The sequence below is a fragment of the Malania oleifera genome, chromosome 1 (genome assembly GCF_029873635.1).
Source record: "Malania oleifera isolate guangnan ecotype guangnan chromosome 1, ASM2987363v1, whole genome shotgun sequence".
Lineage (NCBI taxonomy): Eukaryota > Viridiplantae > Streptophyta > Magnoliopsida > Santalales > Ximeniaceae > Malania > Malania oleifera.
In genome coordinates, this window is record NC_080417.1 from 59,555,541 (window position 1) to 59,580,867 (window position 25,327).

The 25,327-nt window shown below is 38.3% G+C and overlaps 1 protein-coding gene across 1 annotated transcript in view; it reads left to right on the top strand.

The window, feature by feature from the left end:
• LOC131150783 (DNA polymerase delta catalytic subunit) overlaps positions 1-25,327 on the top strand; it is a 136,719-nt gene that overhangs the window by 35,389 nt on the left and 76,003 nt on the right. Inside the window, exons 10-12 of the mRNA XM_058101742.1 lie at positions 5,052-5,118; positions 5,219-5,290; positions 19,625-19,711. Coding sequence (XP_057957725.1) covers positions 5,052-5,118; positions 5,219-5,290; positions 19,625-19,711 — 226 coding nt within the window. The remainder of the gene's footprint in view (positions 1-5,051; positions 5,119-5,218; positions 5,291-19,624; positions 19,712-25,327) is intronic.

Here is a 25,327-nt window from a genome sequence, read left to right on the forward strand (position 1 = left end):
CTCCTAACAGGTATTTTTTGAATGACCTGTTTTTCGACAATGTTCGCACCATATTTTTCCTCTTTGTGGTCGTTGACTAGGTCCTCCTGGGCCTTTTAATGCAAGAGCTGAGGCATCCGGCCCAGCATGTAGTCCATCTAATTTTTGGGCGGATCCATGTACAGCTGGGTCCAGCCCAGCGGATTCATTTTGGGGCTGCAACATCACCCGCCTCCTGTTCTCCTCCCTCCTGACCTCTACGAAGACTTCTCGGGTTGAAGGGAGAGGTCGCCGGCCAAGGATCCGTCCCCTCACGTCGTCGAGCTCTCGATTCAGACCGGCAAGAAACTCGAAAAGCCTCTCGTTTTTGAGCCTCCTTCGGTATCGCGTGCTATCGCCGAAGCACTCCCACTCTTCGTCGATGCTCAGATCGAGCTCCTGCCAGAGATGACTCATCTCCATGAAATACTCGGTAACCCCTCTCTCGCCTTGCCTCATTTGCCACAATCGGGTCTTGATGTCGAAGATTTGGGAGTAACTTTCGACATCGGAGTACGTTTCACGTACGGCTTCCCAGACCTCCTTTGCCGTCGGCAAAAACAAATAAATTTTTCCGATTGATGGTTGCATCGAATTGACGAGCCAAGCCATGAGCATGGAATTTTCGGACCTCCATCTTTGCAGTGCTACAGCGTCGGAAGGATCTGGTTTCCTTCGCTCACCGGTAAGGTAACCAAGCTTTCCTTTTCCCTCAATCACCAGTTTCATAGACTGAGCCCATTCATGGAAATTTTTTCCGTTTAGTTTTTCCAATGAGAGTGAAAAGACTCTGTTATCATTCGTACTTCCACCGCACGTAACCTCTGAATCGTCGGTGATGTTTGCAGAGGAGGTCGAGTCTCTGTTGTCAGCCATTGTTTAGCTGGATTTAAGAAACCCTAGCTCTGATACCATGAAAGAAGAAACAATTGGAAAAAATATTTCTTCATTATTTTGTTCTTACGTACAATCCAATATATAATACAATTACCTATTCTAAACAAGGAAACAATTTCCTATTGAATGAAATCAAATCTCCCATAATTACCCACTTTCCTAATTTGTATTTTATTTACAAAGATATTCGGGGTTGACATTTTAACAGAAAACCATGCATGACACAAGGTGTTGACCCACAAGCTTTGTGCAGTGTCAATGTCAAATGCAATAGTGTTGACATGTTGACTAGGCAGGGTGGTACTTGATAGTTTTCCTTGTAGGGGTTTACATGCAGGCTTGTCTGAAGGGATAACTCATAGGTTCACATATATCAATGTTTCTAGCCACAAAATTGTAGACATAGTTAGTCCTGCAATGTTTCCACCCTCGCCTATTTTTTGCTACCCCTGGGTGGTATAAGTGCAGTGCTTCACTTGTAGAGGACACCCCAACAAATAATCGGTCAAGATTACAAAATTTGTGGTCAAATTTTTTCCGACCTAATGTTGAAGAAGCCTAACCATGGGCAAACCCTTGATAGAGACTAAGTTAGATGAATTGGATCAAGGGATTGTTGGTCCTAACCCCAAATGTGTTTAGTTTATTAGTAGTTATTATGTGTGTATTTTTTTGTTTGTAGTAGGTTTATGTGTATTTGGGGGTTTGTTTGTGATTACTCATGTTTTTTTAGGTGTTTATTTGTAATTTTGTATTTAAGATTTCTCATAAATAGGGAGTGAATGCCAAATTTAAGAGTCAGTTCTTGTGAATTTGAAAATTGAAGCAAACACGTGTTTTTGCCTATCATATCTCCATCCTCCTCTCGTCTTCCTTCTTTCTCTTCTCTCATCCTTTTGTTCATCTTCCTTAATCCAGTCTATTTCTCTTCAAATTTCTATTTCGACAGTTATTCCACATTGCTGTTCTGCACCACATTGGTCTGGGTTTTAAAACCATGATAAGGCAGACACCTTGAGCTTTATCTCCTTGGAAGCTCTGGCAGCAGCTATGGGACCAACAGTACTCTTGTTTCTTTAAGAGCAATGATGGTGCTAAAATTACTAATGGTTTGCCTATAACAGGTGGCTAACCCGTGGAAACTACGCACCTTGGAAATGGATTTAGGACTGGCCAATCCAAGGTTTCTTTTACTTTCTAAAGATCAGCAGAAATTCCTGGGGCTGACACGACATATCCGAAGAAACATCTGAAGGAAGGAACTTCTTCTTAAAGCTTAACATACATGTTAGCTGGTTGAAAACCTTGCAAAGGTGGCCCAAGTACTCCTCGTTAGATTGGCTGTAAATGAAGATGTCAGCAAAGTAGGTGACAAGAAACGTACATTAAAAGGATAGAGTGGTTCTCCCCTGAGTCGTAAGTGTGCTGGGGCTATTCGAGAATTCAAAGGCATGGTGGGCAACTCACGCATAGAGACCATCTTGGGTATTAAAGAATAAAGACGGTCTTTCACTCATCCCCAGCTTGGATCCAAAGTTTGGTGATAACTGCTATGTAGATCAAGCCTTGAACAGGTCTTAGAGCATGCTAACTAATCTAACATTTCCTCCAATCTTATTTTGTTGATGGCTCAACTATCAACTCACATTTTCCAGGTTTTAGGAAAAAGGACACTTGGCCAGCACAAGAACTGAGACTCTGCTGAATGTGTCCCTTGTTTATGACTTCTATTTACACAATTTTAGTTTTAAATTATGCATCATTATGTCTACTAAGAGTGTCTAATAAAAACTTTCCATGTTTTACTGCTAATTTCTGTTAAGGCTTGCTATACATTGTTGGTCCACAACCTAACAACCTAAGCTTTTAGGCAAAGTGGTTGCTTTATCTGGGATCAGAGCTATGGTTGCAGGTGGTCCTGGGTTCTAGTTTTGCTGCTTGCATTTAAGTTTGTTAAAAAAAATTCTGTGTTCCCAATTTGTGTGCTTTTGTTTATCTCTCCACGTGCAATTAGGCTGCATGTTTGGGGGAGTGTTAAGGCTTGATATACATTGTTGTTCCACAACTAACAGCTTAAGCTTTTAGGCAAAGTGGTTCTCAACAATTTCCATCATTCTTTAAAATTGAAACCAAAATCAAAGTTGAAATTGAAATTTTCATATTTTTTAAGGCTCTAATTTATTTTTTTATTTTTTATTTTATTTTTTATAAAATCAAAATCGAAATTTGAGACCTTGCATGGTACCTTGCTTTGAATGGGGAGAAAGTGCTAAGCATAAATTTACAAATGAGTTAACTTTTCTGCAGATATAAGATTGGTTGGAAGTTCGAAAGTTTAATTGCAGAAGTGAGACCTGACTTGGGTTTGTAAGACTGCCTAATTGTCTGATCACTGCAGGGATATTTTATGGTTATATCTTATATTTCTTGAGAGAATTCACTGGTAATAAAATTTTAGTTGCTCAAGATATTGTGAGGGTACATGTCTAATGCAGCGTATCACATTCCCTCAGAATTCAGGGGCTAATGTGAACTAGCCATATCAGTCTGCTCATTCATTTTATAAATTGATGGACTGCATGTTAATAAGAAATGAGAATGGAAAAAAATTTGAGGTTATTTGATTTATTTTATCTTAGAATAATTAAAACCACATGGCAGATACTAGTTTATTTTTTTGGAGCAGGTATTGTAGCGAGCAATATGGAGCAAGTACTAAACATGTTAGTGCAGTGGTGCTGTTCACTTTACTGTAACGTGATAGTTCCATGACACTGTAGCAGTAAAGTAGTAAGGATATTTTGAAACCTTGGTGATGCAGGACAACCAACAGTTAGGGTTTTAGTGGTTTTTGTAAGGTTCAAAATTCGGTCAGTGGTTGCTGATAGAATGGTTGATTCACATGAAAGCCAAGGGGCCGTTTGATATCACTGTTAACAAGCATAAAAATGGAAGCCAGAAATGAAAATGAAAAAGCACAAACTAAAGCTAAAAACTAATCTGGCCCAAAAATGAAGCAAATTAAAAATCTGATTCAATGCAGGTTCATTTTTACCCTTGGTTCACATAACATAGTTGGAAGAGGCACGTGATGTTGGGATGTTGGATGGCAATCAGTGCGTGAGGGTGCATATGCTGGAAATTGGGTTGATCTTTTTGTTTTATTGACATCCGCTAAGGAGTTCAATGGTGTTGATCGTTTACAAAATAGTCAGGTGCACCACCTCCAACCAGAGTGGTAGTGGCGAGAGAGGTTGGCAAAAATACTGATGACAGCGGTGAGAGAATGAGATGGGAAGATGCTGTTTAGTGTTAGGGCATGAGAAATCATGTGAATGATGATGATGTCTTTAGGGTTTGGGATAGTTGTTCTGATACCATGTTAAAGAATAGAGAAAAAGAAGGGAATGGTGTTTCTAGAAATTGGAAAACCTACTGAAGTATTGTGTCTTCCATTTATAATTTCCTTACTATACGTAAAAAGATAATAATACTCACAATAGCATGGCAAACCCCTTATATGATTTCCCTTTTATTTTTTAAGATACCTTCCCTTTGGTCAGTTTCTTGATCTACTAAATTCTTCATGCTTTTTTTCCCAAAAAAATTGGTAAACTTGTAGCAGAAATGACTGGAAACTAGTTGACTATTTTGACTTCCGTAGTACATCATGTAGTGTTGGCTAAACTAGCTATAGACCCTTTGAGGTGGCTCCCTGGAGTCATTTGTGCCACTGGGGTTTAAGCCATGGGTGGATGTTGCTTGAGGCACTTATCCTGGTTCTGAATTCATTTACCAGTAGACTGGCCTTGGGGGTTAAACTTACTATAGGCAGTTTGAAGGTCAACTTTTGTATTTTCGTTCTATCTTATAATACACTATTATCAAATTTGGGCTGAATAGCTTTCTTTTACACCGTCTTATTGCTGAATGTCGATATTAAAGCAGTTTTATGCACCACTCATGCACAAACAGGCCATAGGCATATCCAAGTGTTTACTTCTAAGATAACTTTTGTGGGTGTTTTTTGTCTTTCTTTTTGCTTCTTTTTTATGGTGTTGGGTTTTCAAGTTTGCCCTCTACAAGTTCTTGAAATATTTGACTTATTAAAACTTTGATGGTGACTTGTTATGCAGACAGTATGGAACAAGGGAAAGCAAAGAAGTGACTGTGGAGGGGAGAGTTCAATTTGATTTGCTTCAGGTTTTGATCATTCTGCTTATTGCGGTTAATCTGTGAATCATATAGTGTTCTAAAATTAATCTCAAATATGAGTGATACTATTGTTTTTCCTTTATTTCAGGCTATGCAAAGGGATTATAAGTTAAGTTCATATTCACTCAATTCTGTTTCCGCGCACTTTCTTGCAGAGCAGGTAAATTTATTTTTTTTAGGCATCAGGTATTTTGTATTATACGTCTCCATTAAAAATCAATGTTTCGGCAGGTAGCATCAAGTATATTGTATATGCTCCCATTGTAAACCAACATTTCTCCTATATGCTTCGATGGATTTGAATAAAATTATTGATGGGAAAAGTTCCATACATGTTGTTCAAAGATCATAGAAATTCTAGGTACTGACATTTTGTAATTCTTGAGATGAACTCAAAATGCTTGCTCTTCACTGCTTATTTTGCATGCTGCATGTTCATATTTTGAGTATTAGTCCTACTTAGACTTTCTATTTCACACAACATAGTATGCAGCACTGGTCATTAATGCTGTTCACTGCAAGGGGGAGAAGTTGGTCTTCTTTTCGGTGGTTAGTTATAGTTATGCCATGGATGTCTTTCGTTCGTAAGTTCATAATACAAAAATTTCTTCTTTTTTGATTCATGATGGTTCTTGAGTCTCTTGTAATTTCTTTTTCAGAAGAAGTTTAAATAATAGGTCAGTGAACAGCCAATCTCTAAATCTTGACTCACAAAAACTTCTCATTAAGAAACTATCCACCATTCCACCAGTTTGAAGGAATGAAATATCTAGAGAAACTCTGCGAATTAATGCTCTAGCCACCCTATGCTCCCTAGTGCCCCCTAAACCCCGAATGTAAGCTTCATGGATTACCACTAATATTAGCCAAATACCTTTCTTCCTTCTTGTAATTAACTGAAACTGCAAGTCTACCAAGTTCCCTACTTCAATTTCAAAAATGTTTTCCTACCTTCTGTACCTGTTCAACCAATCCTTAAACTTCCCCCTTAGGTTTTAAGATCTTAACTCATCAAGAAGGTTCTGGGCCTCTTGATTGCCCCTCTCATCACCTAGGAGGTCTACAATATGTAATTCCCTTCATTGGATGAGTCCTTTTGGCAAAAATGAGAGTTAAAAGAAGTAATAGCTTGCTTAGGAGTGGGAAGAATACCTTTAGAAGTGGCGGCATTTATTTGGCATAACCCAAGAGAATCATTTCCCATATTATAGACTTCATTTATAGGGGACTCAAGGATGAACTTTAGTGCTGCTGAAATGGAAGTATTTGAATTAAGCTTTGTGTCATGGACTTGCAGTTTTCCAAGGCCATAAGGAACCACCCTTGCCTTGAACTTCTTTAAGTGTGATGGTGTCATGCCCATGCCGTGATAAGACTAAACCAAGTCTTGCATAGCTGTACTCATCATCATCCATGGAAACACTCCAATGTCCAACTTAGGGGTCAAGTCTCACAGCTTGGAAACTTTTGTACTCCCAACTAAGGTTGTTATCAAGGAACCATGATTGGAATGGTTAGGGAGTTGAACTCACATTCCACCACACTAAGGGTAACTCACATCCCTATAACACAAGCCTTGTTTTTGAGTAACCATCACTTACCACCCACTAACTAGAGCTAAGGGAAGTCATGCCACACACTACTTGAGCTAGACATACAGAGGATTGTCGTCCCTCAATAGCCTAACTGGGTTTGAGATGTCATTGTGCAACTATATAGGTGACTACCAACTAGGGCGAACATCAAGGCCTTCGGCTTGAGAGTACTGTGCGACCTCATTCTCAAATAGTTTGTCCCTGGGGCTCCCCATCCCACACAGAAGCCTAGGACACCCCTCGAGGATGTCAAGAGCTTGCCCCTAAACTTTACTGAGGGTGCTAACTTAGTACCCAATAGAAAGCTAGGGGAGGTAAGCTGCACGCCTGGTGTTTCCCCAAAAGTAATGTCTTTGAAGCATTCTTACTTACAAGTAACCAACCAGGGATCCAGTGATCGTACATCTTGGCACGAGAATGCCACCTTAAGTACCATCTAGATCCACCATGATGTAACAAGGACATACAAAAAACATCACCCTGACATCTCCATAGTCGAATCCATGTTAACCAAAGTTCCCTCCAAGTCATAATAACACACCCAAACCATGTGTCACAGTCGCAAGACTCTAAGATTGTGACATTTTCCCCGGCTCCATCTCATCAACATTAGGGGTGTACAAAATTTTACCAAAAACTGAAAATTAGATAGAAATATGCTTCGGTTCAGTTTTTCGATTTTTGGTTTTTGATTTCAGTTTTAAAATTAAAAAATTTCGATTTTAGTTTTCAGCTAAAATTCGAACCAAAAAATAAAAAAAACCGATATTTTATAATTTTATACAATATTAATGATAATATTGGATACTTTCATAAATGTGTAGTTATTTAATTATCATTTTTAATTCCACCCGAAATAAAAAAAAATATATTTCATTTTATTTTAGAGTAAATTTCACTCTGAATTGTAAGAGAAACAGCAATTGGGACTTGGAAATTTATAGAAGGGGCGAGACTCCTCCATTTTTGAAGTTTCGATGCGGGACAAGAAGTGCTGCTGCCCGCCTGAATTGCCACATGCAATTTTCCATTACAACGTTTCTTTGCAGGAATCAGGATGCAGTATTCCCATTTTCCCAGTCCAACATCGGTTGGAAATGGGAAGGGAACATATTTCCCTTCTTATACATTCTAGTTGTGTCCTCTCTTCTATTGCATCTCAGGTGCTAGGCTTCATATTTAAATTCTTTGGCCTAGTTAGAAGCATTTAAAGTCAGGATGGGCTGAGGCTGCAGCTTTGCCAAAGTCTTGGGCTTGAAAGTATTTTTTATTTTATTGTTTGATGGTTTAAGGTTTAAAAAAAAAAAACCGAACCGAACCGGGAAGCCGGCAATTTGGTTTTCTTATAAACCAATGGTTTAGGGTTTGGTTTTGGTTCAGTAATTCTAATAACCAAGGGGTTCGGTTCGGTTGTCAGTTTTGGCAATGACCAAATTGAAAAAAAACAAGTATATGCCTAGTCAACATTCTTAATTGTGCAGAACAAACCCACACAACAACAAACAAAAAAGGCCTTTTGGCCATCATGACCAATGTGCCCGCTAGAAACATGGCTCATGTGCAATCTGGCGAATCACATTCCAATGCTCGTGGCATGGGTAATTGATTAGGCTGAAAGGCCTACAATGCAAAAGCACTCCACCGCTAGTTCCACAAATGCGATCTCCAATTGTGTTCGAGCCGGAACTTGAATTATAAGAACATCTTAGGATTCCAACGAAGTCCACTAAGCAACATTTGTGGTTCCCTTTGAGTCCATACCCCACTGGTATGCGTCACCACTGTGAACAACATAGAGCCAAACTTGTGTGGCTCGTGGGTTACTTATCCAAGGTGTTCACAACTCATTATTCCCCATATATTCAAGAATGTCACCTCTCTCTATGGGTTCAGACTTCCTAAGTCTAGTGAAGACACCCTTGGCCAAACTCCTGCAGTTGCCTTCTACTATTAGATCCAAGATTAACTATTGCTTATAGAATGCAGACACCCTAAAGTCTCAATGGGTAGTCATTTTAGTTCTAATGCCAACCGCAATAAGACAATTCCCATAGTGTAGCCTCAATATATGCCTGAAGGGCACAAGGTATTCTCATCTTAGTACCCACAAATCAACCCTCATCCCTCGTCTGGGTATTGGACATGGTCAAGCATCTTGATATTCATGAGATAGTCTATGTAGGCCAACTTTTTCTTTATTAGTCGCAACGGATTGCATGACAAAAGTGGATCAAGAGACGAACACTTGCACAAAAGTAACTTGATTCTTCCCCCACTCAATGTCACAAACCAAATTCCCACAATCAAGTTGATGTCCACAATATTAATCTCGTTTTAGTTCTCAAATGAGAGACCAACTTTGATTCCAACTCTCACGGACATGCAGTTTTCCTAGGCCAGGAGGAACCACCCTTACCTTGAACTGCTTAAACTATGACATAATCATACCCATACTACAACAAGACTACACCAAGTTCTGCGTAGCCATACTCATCCTCAACTATTGAAATGCCAATGTCCAACCTAGTGGTCAAGTCTCACAGTTTGGAGACCCTTGTCCCATCTAAGGTTGTCATCAAGGACCCATGATTTGAATGGTTAGGGAGTTGAGCTCACATTCCACCAGCACTGAGGGTAGCTCTCACCCCCACCAAACAAGCGTTGTGTTTGATTACTCATCACTTACCACCCACTTGCTGGAGCTAATAGAAGTGCCACTTTACACTATTCGAGCAAGACGTACAAAGGATTTTCGTCCCTTGATAGTATAATCGAGTTTGAGATGACATCGCCCAATTGTATAGCCAAAAATAGTGGTGTACAAAATTTTTTGAAAAACTAAAAATCGGACCGAAATTGAGCCGCTTCACATTTTGGTTTGGTTTTTTGTTGCAATTCTTGATTTTGATTTCACATATCTTCCAAAATCAGTTTTAGACTTTGGAAATATATCAAACTAAAAAAATTGAATTACTGAAATATAATATAGTACTTTAAATTTTTAGATATTATGCTTATTGATTTGTTATGTCATTGTAAAAATTTTAATTTTAGAAAAAATTTTTACAGCGAGCTAATTCAGAAAGGCTAGCTTAGATAAAACATACCACTTCATGCCCCATGATGGAAGTCTTTTATATATAAGGAAGATTGGTGAACCAACATATCCTAAACGATGTGGGACAAATAGAATTGCTACATCACTACGTTGGGGGAGTGTACTATGCAACGGTGCAAGTGTGCATGTGCAGGTGCTTGAGTTGTCCCACATTGGTTGCTTCAAAGATGGGGGAGTCCTCTTTTTGCTATAAAAACCTAGCAGACCCATTTTAATCCCTTGCAGCTCCCATGATGGCCTTAGGCCGAAGCTTGTAACTCAATTTTGAGCATAGTCTTTCTTCACCTATTAGGTGAGCATTAGGCCTTGTCCATCAAGGCCTTTTTAAGAAAGTTAAATATTTTGAATTTCGATTAACAAACTGAATCGAGCAGGCAAAATGCTGTTTGTTGATTAGATGAATCGTCGGTTTGCGGTTCGGTTGCGGTTTACAATAATTATAAATTGCAGAGTTTGGCTCGATCTTCGGTTTTGCACAAAATTGAACCAGTAAGAACCGAATATGCCCCTAGCCAATGACCAACAAGGGTGAACATCAAAGCCTTGAGGCTTAGAGTATCGCGCGGCCTCATTCTCAAATGGATCGTCCGTGGGGCTCCTTATTCCACACAGAAGCCTAGGACACCTCTTGAGGATGTCAAGAGCCCATCCATGAGCTCTAATCATGGTACTCTCTTATTATTCAATAGGACGCCAGAGGTGGTAAGCTGCTCACTTGGTGTTCTCCCAAAAGTAATGTTTTTGAAGCATTCTTGTTCACATACAAGTATCCAACTAGAGATTTAATGATCATACATCTTTGGTCAAGAATCACCATAATTACTATTGAGATTCACCACGATGTCGTAATGACATACTGAAATCATCCCAATGATATCTCTATAGTTAAATTCATGTTAACCACAATTCCCTTCAAGTTAGAATAACACACTCAAACCTTGTGTCACGATTGCAAGACTCCAAGACCATGACACTCTGCTTGATGTGGGCTAAGTTCCTCTAAAAAGCCTTATTTGAATTATGGACTCCCTTATTAGCTTGAGTACCTTGATTGTTTACTTTTCAACTTTTCAAAGTTCATTTCCAGCCCTCCTTTCTCCATTTCCTGATCTTCCTCTTGCATATCTTGTCCTGGGAACACCCATCACTTATATGGACCGAGAAATTATATGTTTCAATTGGTCCAATAACAACCCTTCCTTAGAAAAATTACATGATTGTAGGGACTTAATTCCCCAATCTTCTTCTTATTCTTCAAAGGAAAAAGGTCCAAAATGATTGGATATTAGAACCTCACCCCCTTTTCTCTGTTGTTCTTTCTCTCCAACCTTGATCAACTCCTTTACCTTCATATGAGCCTCCAAAAGATGATATATCATAATAACCTGCCCTATTGAGGCTCTTTCTCTCTTGTCATCTTTAGCGCTTTCTTATATTTCCTTACCCCTTTTCTTTGATTCCTCAACTACCAGCAAAGGCAATTGTTCAATTTTTGTCTATTGCTCGAGCTTCCAGTTGCAAAGAATGTCATCTACTGCTCATGGTTCCTTGTTGAAGAGGGAGATCTTTTCTGTTTGTCATTTTCCTCCAAAGAGGACGCCCTCTGCTGCTTATTGTTTCTGTTGAAAAAGGCAATCGATTCTTTTCAAGAAGCTGGCTATTATAAGCTAAATATGAGTAACTTAAATATTCGAATTAAGCCCAATGCCTAGTCTAGGCTCATCCTGAACGTTTATTTTAGTTGGGCCGTTAAAGATAGTTCTCTTTTCAACCCATTTAGTAGCTACCCTTTTTTACTAGGCCCAGTTGGGGGAGCCTCATCTACTTAGGGTCCATATTTTGTATAGCCTCTAAAACTCGACCTTTTGTTTAAAATTTAAATCGTGAATTTATTCTTAGAAAAAGATGTTTTATTTACTTTTTGGCGGTCTAGTAAGTTCGTGGAAAGACTGTGGAATAGAAAGTAGTTGCATGCTTAAATCTTAGTTCCAAAGGGTGGAGAATCTTCTCTGTCATGCGGACATCTTGTTAATCTTCACCATTCTTCTTCAGTTGATTTACAACGGCCAACCTCCTCTGCCATCATATTGTAAAGAAGCTGGAAAATAGAAACTTTCTCATATCTCTGCAATTTCAAACTCCAAATCTACTAAAGAGTGACACCCTTTACCAAAATTTTTTTGACAACATCAGCAAAGGAAATGTTTGGTGAAATCCTGAGAAATACGCTGGCCATTTCGCCATGCAAATCGAATCTCCAAATGTTTTCAGAGCCACAGTGGTTACATTGAAACCTAAGATTCCAATCAACAATGAAATCACCCATGCCAGTCAATGGATACTTTAAGGAGAGGAAGAAAGACTACCGTCCAATGGCCTCCACCCCCTTTGGGTTGCGCACATCTTGAGACTTCCCTCCATTGTTGAACTTCTCCAAAAATAGGAATCTTCCCCTTCGATTTGACAGAAAAAAACTTCAAGGTGATGGCTCTTCCAATTGTTTTGGACATACAGACCCAAGATCCCTCCTTGATACCTTTGCTATCAAATTGTAATGGTCTAGCTGCTTTGGAATCCAATGAACTTCGTCCTTCCTTAGCAGAAGGAATGACGGATGCTTTCTTGCGAATTTTGAGATATGAAATGCAAAACTATCAAGACGATCCACGTTAAACACCTTTTGATAAACTTTAAAAGTGTGATGAAAGCCCATATAGCCAACTTAAAATCTCTCAAAAGAAAGATCAATTATTGAAAATAATGGTGAGGAAAGAAATGAGAGAGAAAAAGGTTCTGGCCACCACCACTAATGTTCTTCATCAAGCATATTATTGATAGTTGCAATGTTATTTGATCTTCATGGGTCTGTTTTGCCCAAGTTACATGCTTAAGGGACAATGGTCCAAGGATTCCTACCACTTGGAATTTAATTTTATCTTCTTCTAAAAAATTAAGTACCCATCATCTTTGACTGCCAATGATGCATTTTTCAACTTGTCACTGTCCTTATGCTGTGTGCATATGCTATCCAAGAACCAGTTATCTTCCTTTCTTCTAGTTTGGCGAGAAGCCTACAGGTCTAGCAATTTAACTTACTCCTAAATAGTTAATTAGGGACCAAGATTCGTTGGACCTAGGCTAGATTTGAATGCTTACCGAATCACAAATTGTGAATTGCACGATTTTGATACTCCTATTGCTCCTTCTATGGTTTTTGACTGGGAATGTAATGAGTGAGACTTTCATTTTCATAGAAATTTTAATGATAAAAAAGAAGAGGAGCTTTCTTCTCAGGGTAATGGAGACATTTTGTTATTCTTGTTCAGATTTTGGATTAAATAAATGACATAACTCAAAGACATAGATATCATATGCTCCTAGCTTGTCACGAATAAATTTAACATGGGCACCCCTCAAAGTTTTGGTTAACAAATTAGCAAGTTGCATACTGGACTTTAAATAAGTGATAGTTATGAGCTTCTGCACAAGTTTCTCTCGAACAAAAATGCAAAATGGCAATTAACTTCAATGTGTTCCATTTGCTCATGGAAGAAATAGTTGGAGGCAATATGAGGAGCAACTTGATTATCACACATCAACTCCATAGATTGAGAATGTGGAAAATCCAATTCTTCCAACATGTTCTTCAACCAAACAAGTTCACACGTAGTGTGAGCCATAGCCCTATATTCTAATTCAGCACGTAACCTAGCCATTGCAGTTTGTTTCTTACTCTTCCAAGAAATGAAATTACCACCAACCAAGATACAATACCCGGTTGTGGATGTTCAATCAGAAGGCAGCCTAACCTAATATGCATTTGTATATCCCTAAATATAAGTGTGATCCTGATCTCGATATAACAAACGTCTCCTAGGTGCACCTTTGAGATATCTCAAGATGCAAATTACTGCGTCTCAATAAGTTGTCCTTGGAGAATCCAGGAATTGATTAACATTTGTTGTGAAAGATATGTTTGGCCGAGTGACTGTGAGATAATTTGACTTTACAACAAGTCTGCAATATCGTCCATGATTAGGCAACAAATCACCCATATTCAACACTAAGTTGTTGTTAGGATCCATTGGTGTATCAAACAATTTGGATCCCACATACACAATAAGAAGGATCCTACCTAATGAAGTATGATGAGTGATCTGCTACACACCGTCGAAGGCCAAATTCAAATACTACAACACTAAATTGACCAAACCATGCTCTGGAAAACAATTGTAAACCATATAGTGCCTTCTTAATCCAACACACTAATCTTGACTCCCCCTGAGCAACAAAACTAGGTGGTTGCTCTATATAGACTTCTTTCTGAAGATCACCATACAAGAAGGCATTCTTTACATCTAATTGATGTAGAGGCTAGTGATAAGTGGTGGCCAAGGAGAAGAATCAATGTACTGATGTTAGTTTGGCAATTTGGGAAAAAGTGTCGGAATAATCCAAACCATACACTTGAGTATACTCCTTAGTAACAAGGCATGCATTCAGACAAGCTGCTGAACCTTCATGGTTGACTTTCATTGTATATACCCAGTGACAACCAACCATAGATTTGTTAGGAGTAAAAGATACTAAGTCTCAAGTATCATTGTCCTATAAAGCATTCATCTCTTCAACCATGACATTCCTCCACCCATAGTGGACTAAAGAAAGGCAAAAGATGATAGAGTAGTAATAAAACAATAATAGGAGGGTGATAAGAAGCCATTGTAAACATAATTGGAGACGGGATGTTGTGTACATGTGCATTTACCTCTCTGGATAGCAATAGGAGGATCAACATCATGGGGAATATAATCACCAGACAAGGAAACCAAAGGTGTGGTAGTAGAAGCTAGAGGGGACTCTCTTCCTTGGAGTCACTGTCATGAATACACCTACAAATTAGGACAATTGAGACAATGAGAAGGATTCAAACTACATGGAGACATAGGTGGTTGATTGGGTAATGACAGCAAACTAGTCTCCATATTGAGTTTGCACACCACTCAATTTTCTTTTCCCTTTGGTAAGTATCCACTACCTCATTAGCATTTAGGGTTGCATCCATGGTTTGTCTTCCTGCCACAAAGGCATGCTGATATTTCCCAATGACTTCCAATGGATTTTTTTAGCCTTGTAGCGAGGACTTAAGCAAGAATTTTATAGATACTTCCCACTAGGCTAATTGGACAAAAGTCCTTAATGTTGGTTGCTCCGAGTTTCTTTAGGATCAATGCAAGGAAGTGGCATTGATGTTGCAAACAAATCTTCTCGATTTAAAGAGTTCCTCAAAAGTGTTAGTAAAATCCTGCTTAAGCTTGCCCTAGTTTGACTGAAAGAATGAAAGGTATAACCTGTTTGGCCCTGACACTTTGTCTCCATTGCAATCTATAATGTCTTGGAGGATTTCAACTTCCTCAAAGGGTCTCTAAAGCCACTTTGCGGTGGAGGGGCTGAGAGATTTGAAATCAATGTTGTCCACTATAGGTCTTCAACTTTTAGATTCAGAGCAAAGAGCTTTATAAAAGTTGTAGATTTCCCTTTTAATGTCCTATTCAGTTAAGTTGTTCTCTCCGATTTCAATGTTGGAAATGGTGTTTAGTCTACAATGAGCATTTGTGGTTCGACGGAAAATCAGGTATTCTGATCTCCCTCCTTGAGGCAAAAATCTCTAGATTTCTGCCTCCAGGAGATCTCTTCAAGGCTAATAGCCTTAGTTAACTTCTTCAACAAAACTCTTTTGGCTCTTTCATCAGAACTGAGCCTTTTGCTCATCAAGGATATTGACGTTGTTCAAAATAATGGTCTTCTTTGTCTAAATGTTCCCAAAAGTGCTTTTATTCCACACTTTGAGCTTCTCTTTCAAACCCTTCAATTTTGAAGCTAGCTTGAAGCTGGCTTTCTCCTCAACTGCAGTTTGGACACTAGAGCTTAATGAAGTCCCCAAAGCCATGGTGTTTTAATTGCATTTTTTTCCAAGCGGAATGGGGTTGGTCCCTATTTGATTCCACCAGTGTCAATATGGATAAGGAAATGATCTGACATGAGCCTAGGTAGGAGCTAGTGAGTGGTTTTAGGAAAGTGGGTGTCCTAATGCACTGAGATAAGGAAGCTACCAATTCTTGAGAACAACGTGAGTCCCTAGAGTTGGACCAAATGAAAGTACCACCAATGAGAAGGAGATCGATAAGGGCATTTACGTTGGTGAAGTCTAGAGGAACTCTCTCATTCATTTGTTTTCCACTCTGCCCCCACTTCTCTCATTGGGGTACAACACCATGTTGAAGTCTCCTCCAATCACGCAAGGCGCATCCCAATGGCCTTTAATCTCCAAAATCTCAATCTAGAGCAGATGTTTGAGAGTCCTTTGCTGTGCCATAGACCCCAATTGAGAGCCCATAGAAAGTTGTCATCTCGATTTTTAAAAAAGCAAGAGATAAAGAAGTAGTTGATGGAATGATTGATCATCTCCACCACATTGAGAATCCACAAAACAAGGATGCCTCCTCTATTGCCCACAACACCAAGGGAGATCTATCCACAATTCTCTTGTCCCCAAAGATCTTTGACTAAGAATTGATCCATATTTTCCACTTTAGTTTCTTGTAAGCAGACAATGCTACCTCTCCATTCTTTGAGAAAAAGATTTGATTAGGTTCCTTTTCATCTTTGTCATTTAATCCCCTCTCATTCCAACAAATGAGTTTCCTCAATATGATTTAGTCGTGCACACCTGACTATTGGTCGCCTCCACCAAATCTTTGCAACCTCCTAGTTTGTCATATTTAATTGTACATTCTAGGCCTTTTAGCTCCTTGTTTGTGTCTAGTTTCTTATTGCTGCCCATAGGTGTTTTGGAGCTAAGCTGCGCCTTCTCTCTTCTCGTCTTCTCAATCTCTTCAAACAATTTCAAAGCCTTGTCTTCAAAGCCATCAAAAGACACCCCAATGGCTTTACTGATCATTTTTCATTTTCCTTAACACCCACTTGGAGACCTGCTCCTTAACTTTCTGGGTCTAAACCATTCAACATTTCAAAGTTGGGATTGTCTTGGCTATCAATCGGATTAGAGGTGGATAGAAGGGCCTCTGGATGGTTAGAAAGATATGGAATTAAGGTTAAAACAGAGGCATTGGCCGGCAATAATGGAAGCTCCGGATCTAGTTCCTTCTTGGCTTTGCTAGAAGCAAAGTCTTGGGAGTGGGGCTCTGTTGTAGGGTTTAAACCAACGAAAGAGAATTTTGCGGCTGCCTTGGAGGGACCTTTATGGGAGGTAAATGGGCTATAACCAAACGATGTGGTTTCAGGGGGAGTTAAGGGAGTATGGATGCCAAAGAGGAGATCCCCCTCAATCAAGATGCTTTTGCTCACCTTCAGTTCCATCTCAAGCTTAATAAAGGAGGAGAAACATTTAGGTTACTCAAACCAATGTTGTTCTCAACAATGTTCGCAAAGGAGTGTGAAGAAACAACTGATTTCCCCAGCTCAAGAAATTCATGTGATTGGTCAGATTTCGAGACCAGAAGAAAAAGGTTCTCCGTAGCAAGGATAGACGCAATGGGTGCAACTCCAAGCGTAATTGGCTTTGACAAGGTCCCAAGGGCTGCAACAGAAGGTGAGGTCTTCAAAGCCCTCCCAACTCAAGCAAGGGGGCAAGGGTATGCAGTGCTGCTTGGAGAGTGGCTTCTAGAAAGAGGGTGAAAATAGATGCTGGTTCAATTCAGTGACTGCATTTGAGATCTTGAGCCACTTATTCAAATTAAAACCCTTTGGGAAGATCAAATGCCTCTAGCCTCCGTTATTGGTTCCCTAGAGGGAGATGAACTTGCCAAGTTTGTTTGATTTTAGTTGGAGCGACAATGTTTTCTCCTTGTTTCGTGTTTTACAAAGCCACAAGGGTGAGAGAGGGCCTCTTCTCAAGCTCAAGAAATCTTCCTAGGTTCATAGGGACCAAGTGAGCTTCTCCAAGTCCCAAAAGATAGATGTGCGATGACTGCTTTATAGTTTTGCGAGTCTCTGGAGGTTAGTCTCCTCTCCTTTGATGGCCAAGTCAAAATTCTTGTTCACAATCCACACTGAGAGCTTCATACTGGCAATGGACGAAGGCAGGAATGGGAGTTTCTAGGAATGAAAGTCAAAATTTTGTATAGGAAAGGTGACACAAGGGGTTTAGGGTTGAGGGTTTAAGGTTTCTGGTGTCGAGAGAAGGAGAAGGTAGGGGAAAGAAGCTCGGAGGGAGGGGGGGGGGGGGGGGAAGAGCAAGAGGCTTCAGGTTTAAGGGTACCTCCTATCATTGCAAAGGGGGGGCTCATCGTCGTGAACTAGGAAGGAGGGATTGCGATAGAGGGAAGCATCTCGACAGTCATCCCTACATCATTTGACTTGAAGATTGCAAGTGAGAAGAGGCTTTGAGTTTTAGTGTTTGACCCTTCACTGGAGAAGAGGCTTCAAGCCTATAAAGAAGCTAAAATTATTGTCGAATTACTCTAATCATACTTATGACTTAGTTTTGGGAGCTTGCATGATTTTCAAAAAACTTATTAAAATATTAAAAAAAAACTAATAAAAATCATACTTTTAGATACAGAGAGCGGAGAAGGCAGCTTGTCAACCAAAAGTTCACTTGCCTAGTCGACTTTTGTTTTCTTCGCTGATTTCCTTCTCTATTTCTGGTTTTCTTCTAATCTTACCCAATGGAAGAAAAGAAAGGTGCAGAATGAGAAGGCCAACAAGCTTCTTGCTTCTCTCTTGGAGGATAGAGCTCACGAAAATAGCAAATAGAAGGCTGTCATGTGAAAAAAAAAGCTTAGCTCTTTAGTTTGGGTTTTAGAGGATTTGGATCAGAATCTTACAAATTGTCCCGATTCACTAGGTTTGTCGTACAATTCACCTTGATTCAGTCTTCTGCGGTCCTCCACACGATTTGAACTGATTTATGCCTCTCTTGATACAAATTGTGCTGCTCGAATCGAGAGTCTTATGATTCATGTCAGTTTCTCTGATCTACTGCAATATTGGTTGGCTCTGTGCTTTATTTTGTTTCCTTTTAATAGTTTGTATATGATTTGTGTTTCCTGTTTGCTTTTTTGTTTTGTTTAGAGCACATGCTACCCTCCTTATACATTCTTTCTTCTCTTAATAGAGTTTCTTTTTTCTATATAAAAAAAAACCCAGGACTTCTTGGAATCGAAACTCTGATACAAGATTTGACTTCTAGTTATCCTAAAAGCTTATGCTGTTAGGGATTAGGGATAACAGCATTTATGTGCTATCAAACAGAATTCTAATGAAATATTCAATCTAAGCCAAGAGCCCTCCTTGATTGTCTAGTTTCTTTGATAATGTGGACTGGAATTAGCAGGCCTTCATTTAGAATTTTAATTAGATGTGTAGTAGCTAGTTGTTGGATATTGGGAATTTAATTTTTCCTTTTCCCTGAGAAGAGTTTGACCTAGTTTTTTGGCTGTCTTCCACCATAGTACAATCCTGCCTTCTATATATATATAAATTCTCTTTTTTTTCCTCCTTAAATTTTGCCCTCACTAGGACTTTGCTATATGTTTTGTTTTTGGTATGTTGTCCTTGAAATTTTAGCAACAAAGTCCTGGACTGACAGTCAGGAATGGCTTGTTTTGTGCTAAATATGTATGTTGCCCCTTGTTTTTCTTTTTTCTTTTTTTGTTCTTTTAATATTTTGTGTGTGTGTATGTGCGCGCGTGTTCTTTCTAAATGCTTTTCCCTTTTTATGTACTCCTTATACAACTGCTCTCTATTTTGTGGTCAGAAAGAGGATGTTCACCATTCAATAATATCTGATCTTCAGAACGGGAATGCAGAAACTCGAAGGCGTCTCGCTGTTTATTGTTTGAAGGTGCATATATATGCGTGTGTGTGTGGATCAAAAGATTAATGCAACATAGAGTATCTCTTCTTCTTCTTCTTCTTTTGTGAAATTTAATTTGTTTGGCGTACTGTTTCTATTTTCACTCAACTTAGGAATGTTCGTCACTATATAAACTAAGTCCAGCCATTGCAATTATATTACTTCAATTTCTAATCTTAACTCTTGCTTCAGCTTGAATACATCTACATATCATGATAAGCAAATCCTTTTCCCAATCATTTTGCATTTTTATACTTTTTATGCTGGTGCATGTTCATATTTTAAAAACATTAATGGAACTTGTACTTTTAATTGCCTCAAAATCAAGAAAATAAGATACAAACAAATGTTATCAAGTGATAAAATAATTACTCATTTAAGTTTTTTCTCTTATGTTTATTTTGTTTATATTCACTTTGTTGCTTTTGTTAAAAAATGAAAATGGATTGGTTTGCAACTAGAGCCCTTGGTTCTTGATCTTGTACATGTATGTACTGATGTACACACATGAAATAACTGTGGAGATGAGAGGGAGCATATTAGATTATGACCTCCTCTGTGAATGTGTGAAAAGAATTTGTCAATGGCTTGATTGTATAGGCAAATGCTGATAGAAGTCATCTTCATTCGTAACTATTGGAGACATGGTGTTATGAAAATTTTCCATTTGGACACCATTTGATGTGCCTCTCTATGTCATAACTTGATTGTAGTAAGTGTAAGATGTTGAATTTTTAAAATGGTGTATGTTCAAGTTTGAAAGTTCAACAAGGATCTTTTCTCTTAATCAATTTTTTTCTTCTCCCTTGGAGAAGAAAACTGAAATAAACTCTTAGAAATCATTCCACCATTTCAAAGCATTCTTCCTTCTAACTTGCTTCCATTCAGCTCCCTAATGAACAAAAGTTGAGAGCATGTAAAAGGAGGATAAGGCATCCTCATGGCTATAATGAAATAATAATAATAATAAAAAATAACCAGAGAACTTAGAACATCATGAGATTAATGAAGCACAGCTGTCCAATCCCATTATATATCCACCAAAAACCCTCTTAAAAGTAGAGCACCGAAGTGATGCGAGGAAAAACACTCTACTCTACAGCAAATAAATTGGAGTTCTAGAATGATTGAATATGCAAGCATTATGTATGATTGAATATGCAAGCATTATGTTCCATCCAAAATTCCAAATCTACAATACACTTGCAAAAACAACAATCTCCAAAAAGCTTTCTACCTTAAACCCCTAAACTGAAGCAAGTGTAAACCATACAATGAAGAAAAGCAAATTCTGTGAACCTAATGCTCCCTAATAATACCAAACAGATTATTCCAAATACTCAGAAGGGACAACGTAAAAAAAAAAACATTGTGAAGAGGTCTTCCCACCATTGGTCTCGTTCTTTCAAGGAAGTCATTAATGTGGATCCTATTACGAATTCAGTCCAATTAGAAGCCCTTATCTTGGAGGGAGCCTTAGTCTTTAAGTAAAAAAGGGCAATGCAAAAGCAAGGGAATTAATTGTGGAAATTCCTATAGAAGTGGAAATTCTTACCTGGAAGAGTCTAGCACTTTCAACAAGAGAATCGAGTCATAAGTCTCCCATGTTCAAATTCCTATAAAAGTGAAAATTCTTCTACTCCACACTTGCGTGTACATGAAAGAATTAGAAATTGAAGTATTGCGTATACATTTCCACTTTTTTGGAAAAATAATAATGGGAATTAAGCATATTTTCAAAGTAATGGCATATACTTTCAATGCATAACTTTTTTTTTTTTTTTTTTCTTTTTAAGAAAACGAACCAAAATAAACACATTAATGCTGTTTGTGGTTGGCTCTTTAAATTTAAAGCTCACACTAACTTAGGCCTACATGCATGCTAGACCATGACGACCATTCCAGTGACATTCTAAGCAAAAACATGAAAACAGGCACTGGGGAAAAAAGCTAGATTTAGAAATTTTATTTAATTTTTTTTGAAATCCAGGTAAAGATTATAGTATTAAGAGAATAAAGGGAAGCATGTAAAAAAGGCATAGAATTTATTGGCATAGACAATATATACCTGCAGAATTCAAAGAAAGAAGAGAAATTGTGAAAAGAGAAAAACAAGTTAGAAGGCTCTTTAATGGGAAACAAAATCTAGGAAGTTTCAACTAAAAAACGGGGTAAAGATTGAAACAGAGTAGCATCCTCAACCCAATGATTTTCTGGAAAATAGAAACAGCGCCCCTCTTTTTTTCCAATTTAATAATGCACTTGAAAAAATTAGTGAGAGATTTGAGAAACAAGTTTCCAAGGGTTTGCATGATCAAAGCATTCCACCCTTTAGCTAATACTTCTTATGAATAACCTTATGCAAAAGGTAGTTAGGTTGCTAAGGAAACCACAGTAACCATTTTCCCAACAGAAAAATGTATTTGGACAGCAAATTATCTAGACTCAAATCTTTCTCTTCCTTAGACATAGAAATCCCATCTCAATCCACATGAAGATCTCTGCAATCCTCATTTGAGATCATAATATCCCTCATTAGCATTTCTAACGCAGTGGTGGTCCTAGGGACGCTAATCCTATAGATGAGTGGACTCTCATGGTTTGAAGGCTTTTCCATGGTTGTGTGATGGCTCCCAGTGGGTTGCATGACACCGAGTGATCTAAATAGATTCCCTTCAAGGGCTCTCATTGAAACTCACAAGTGAAGGGAGATTGTTGAAAATTCCACTTGTGAGTTTGCCCCACATTGTAAAAATTGAGTTGATGATGAGTGCTTATATATATATAGTTGGACCTAAGACCTAATGGCTTAAGCTTTTCGGTCAAGTTAGTGCTATATCAAGCCCACCCGTGATGATTCCTTGCATGTGAAGACTCCCCCTGGTCCTAAGAGTAATTAATAAGTCAATTCAAAACACCACGATCTGCGACCTAGCATAACAAAAAGATCTATAGAATCTACATAAATCTTAATTAATTGCAACCCCTTACAACAATAATAGACAAGCTTTAGTCCTACTAGGTGGGGTTCGCTACATAAATCCTCTTTGGTCATCCAGCATGGACAAACAGAGGGCTGTCAAACCCCCTCATGTAGTATCTAACTCCAATTTATTCTTTGTCTACCTCTCCCTCCTTCTGCCACTAAAATTTACTAGCTCGCTTGTGCATTATCAGCTATGTTGCATGTGCCCCAACCATATCAACTGCCCTTCCCTCTTCATCTTATCATCTAGTACCTAACTCGCCACAAATGTATTCATTCCTTCATTGTGTTTTTTAGAGCAATACCACTCTGGCGCATTCTCATTTCAACTGCTTTTACTTTTTCTATATGTTGTTTCTTATTTGCCCAACATTCTGATTCATACAACATAGCTGGTCGGTGATCTGGTCTAATAGCACTCCTATAGAATTTTCCTTTTAGTTCTAAGGATATTTTACAATCACACAGCGTGCTTGAAGCACTTCTATTTTACCCAATTTGCTTTAAGTCTATGTATCACATCTTCAATTTCCTAGCTCGCATAATAGATCCAATGTATCAAAATCTACTAGTGTTATATTTTCTCTCCAATACTTCTCCTACTGACTAAAATTACATTTCATATATTCTTGTACCTCTAGATTCTAAAACTTATCTCCCTTTACCTATAGTTTTAATTAATTTATTTTTTTTAATAAGCAAAGACGTTTACTAGAGAAGGAAAAGAAGTGTACAAGAAAAGATTGAAAAGAATACAGAATAAGATGTCCTCCCAAAACACAAGAAAAAAAACAATACCAGGGAAAAAAAATTCAAAACAGTTCTGCTGGAGCAAAGCATACCAATCCCACCATAAATCTGTCATTGGTATATGCCGAATGAAGCCATTTCCCTAAACCCCCACAATGATGCAAGAAGCGCCCCTTAAGGAAATTAAGAGAGGTGCACACACTTTAAAAATTCTGGCATCTCTCCATCCACATCCAGATACACCAAATGATAGCTATAATCAACCACTGCTACAAAGCCATTCTCTCCTTCCCTTCCCAAATCCCCTAAACATCACAGCATTAAATGCATACAAAGAGAATGGACAAACCCAATTCTTGCAATGTAAGAACAAATGCGAACAAGTCTCCTTACTTAAAGCAGTAGGCATGCACATCAGGCGCTATAGCCTTATTAGGTCATATGATTTTGAAGCAAGTCATTACTATTAATTTTTTTCCCAGGATTGCTGTCCACGTAAAGGACTTAATCTTTGAAGAAACTTTAGCTTTCCAAATGAAAGAGTAAAGGGCAAAAGGAATAGCATTGGGTTCATGAATCATAAGAGAAAAGAAAGAGTTGCAAGAATATTCCCTAGAAGAGCCCTAGAAGAGTCTAAAACCATCTCAAACTCTTTCATCATTCCCCAACTGTGATCAAAATGAATCAAGCACAACAATCTAAGGGGCAAGCTTGTTGGTTTCTCTCTCATTAAGGTTCCTCACAAAATGAAAATCACAGAATACTCACATCAAGTCTCATCAATCAAAACCAGTGTTTTAAAAGGCTCAATCAAGGCTCGCCTTGAGGCTTGCCTCAAGGCACGACACGCCTAAAACGCCTTGAAGCTCAATCTAAAACACCAAATTCCAAAAAGGCTAACGTGTTTCATGTTGAGGCTTACGCATTTTTACAAAAGGCACGCCTTTTGTGCCTTTTTAGTTGAGGCCTATGCATTTTGGGTGTGTGATTCTCAAGTAAGAATTCGTTAAAAAATTTTAACATGTTTGTAAGGAATGTCATAATATAAGTTGACTTCTAGAAACTGTTGGACCTCAATCTTTCCAAAATAATTGAGAGTTGTATCTTAGATCATGAAAATAATTTGAACTTTGTGATAGTATAGCTATCTCTTGTCATGATTCATGTCATATATTCAAGTTAGCAATTTTTGAATAGCCAACAAGTAGTTTGCAATGTATATATAATTTTTCTTTCTTACATTATATTTGTGATTTTCTTAATTTTTCCTTATTTTTAAATTATATAAAATTTATTTACATATTTTTATCTTAAAAGAAAATTATTAAAAGGCTTACGCCCCAACGTCTTATGGCTTACACCTCCCCTCTTTAGGGTTAAAACACCTTGCCTTATGCCTTCGCCTTTTAAAACATTGATCAAAACAATATCATTTGCAATCAATAGGCACCATGGATCCTCATTTCAGATATTGCTTGGAAGTTCATCCTTCACTAACACAAAAAGATAAGGACTCAAAGTAGACTCTTGATATATGCTTATTGTGATTGGGAATTCCTTAGATTCTCCACCTCATACTGTTAAGCTCCAAAACTCTTTAAAAATTCTCAAAATAGCACTCATTGAAGGAACTACCCATTTCATTAGCCAAGAAAACGATGGTATCATTTGAAAACTGTAAATGTGGATCAAAAATCCTCTAAGACCACGCTGACAAAGGATCCTACTTAAAACAGCTACCACCACAATGAGAAGAGATGAAGAAAGAGGATCCTCTTGCCCAACACCCTTGGAGTATTTAACCCAAGACTTTGGCGCCTTGTTAACAATAACCAAAGAAGGGGAAAAAAAACTACAGGCTGTGATAA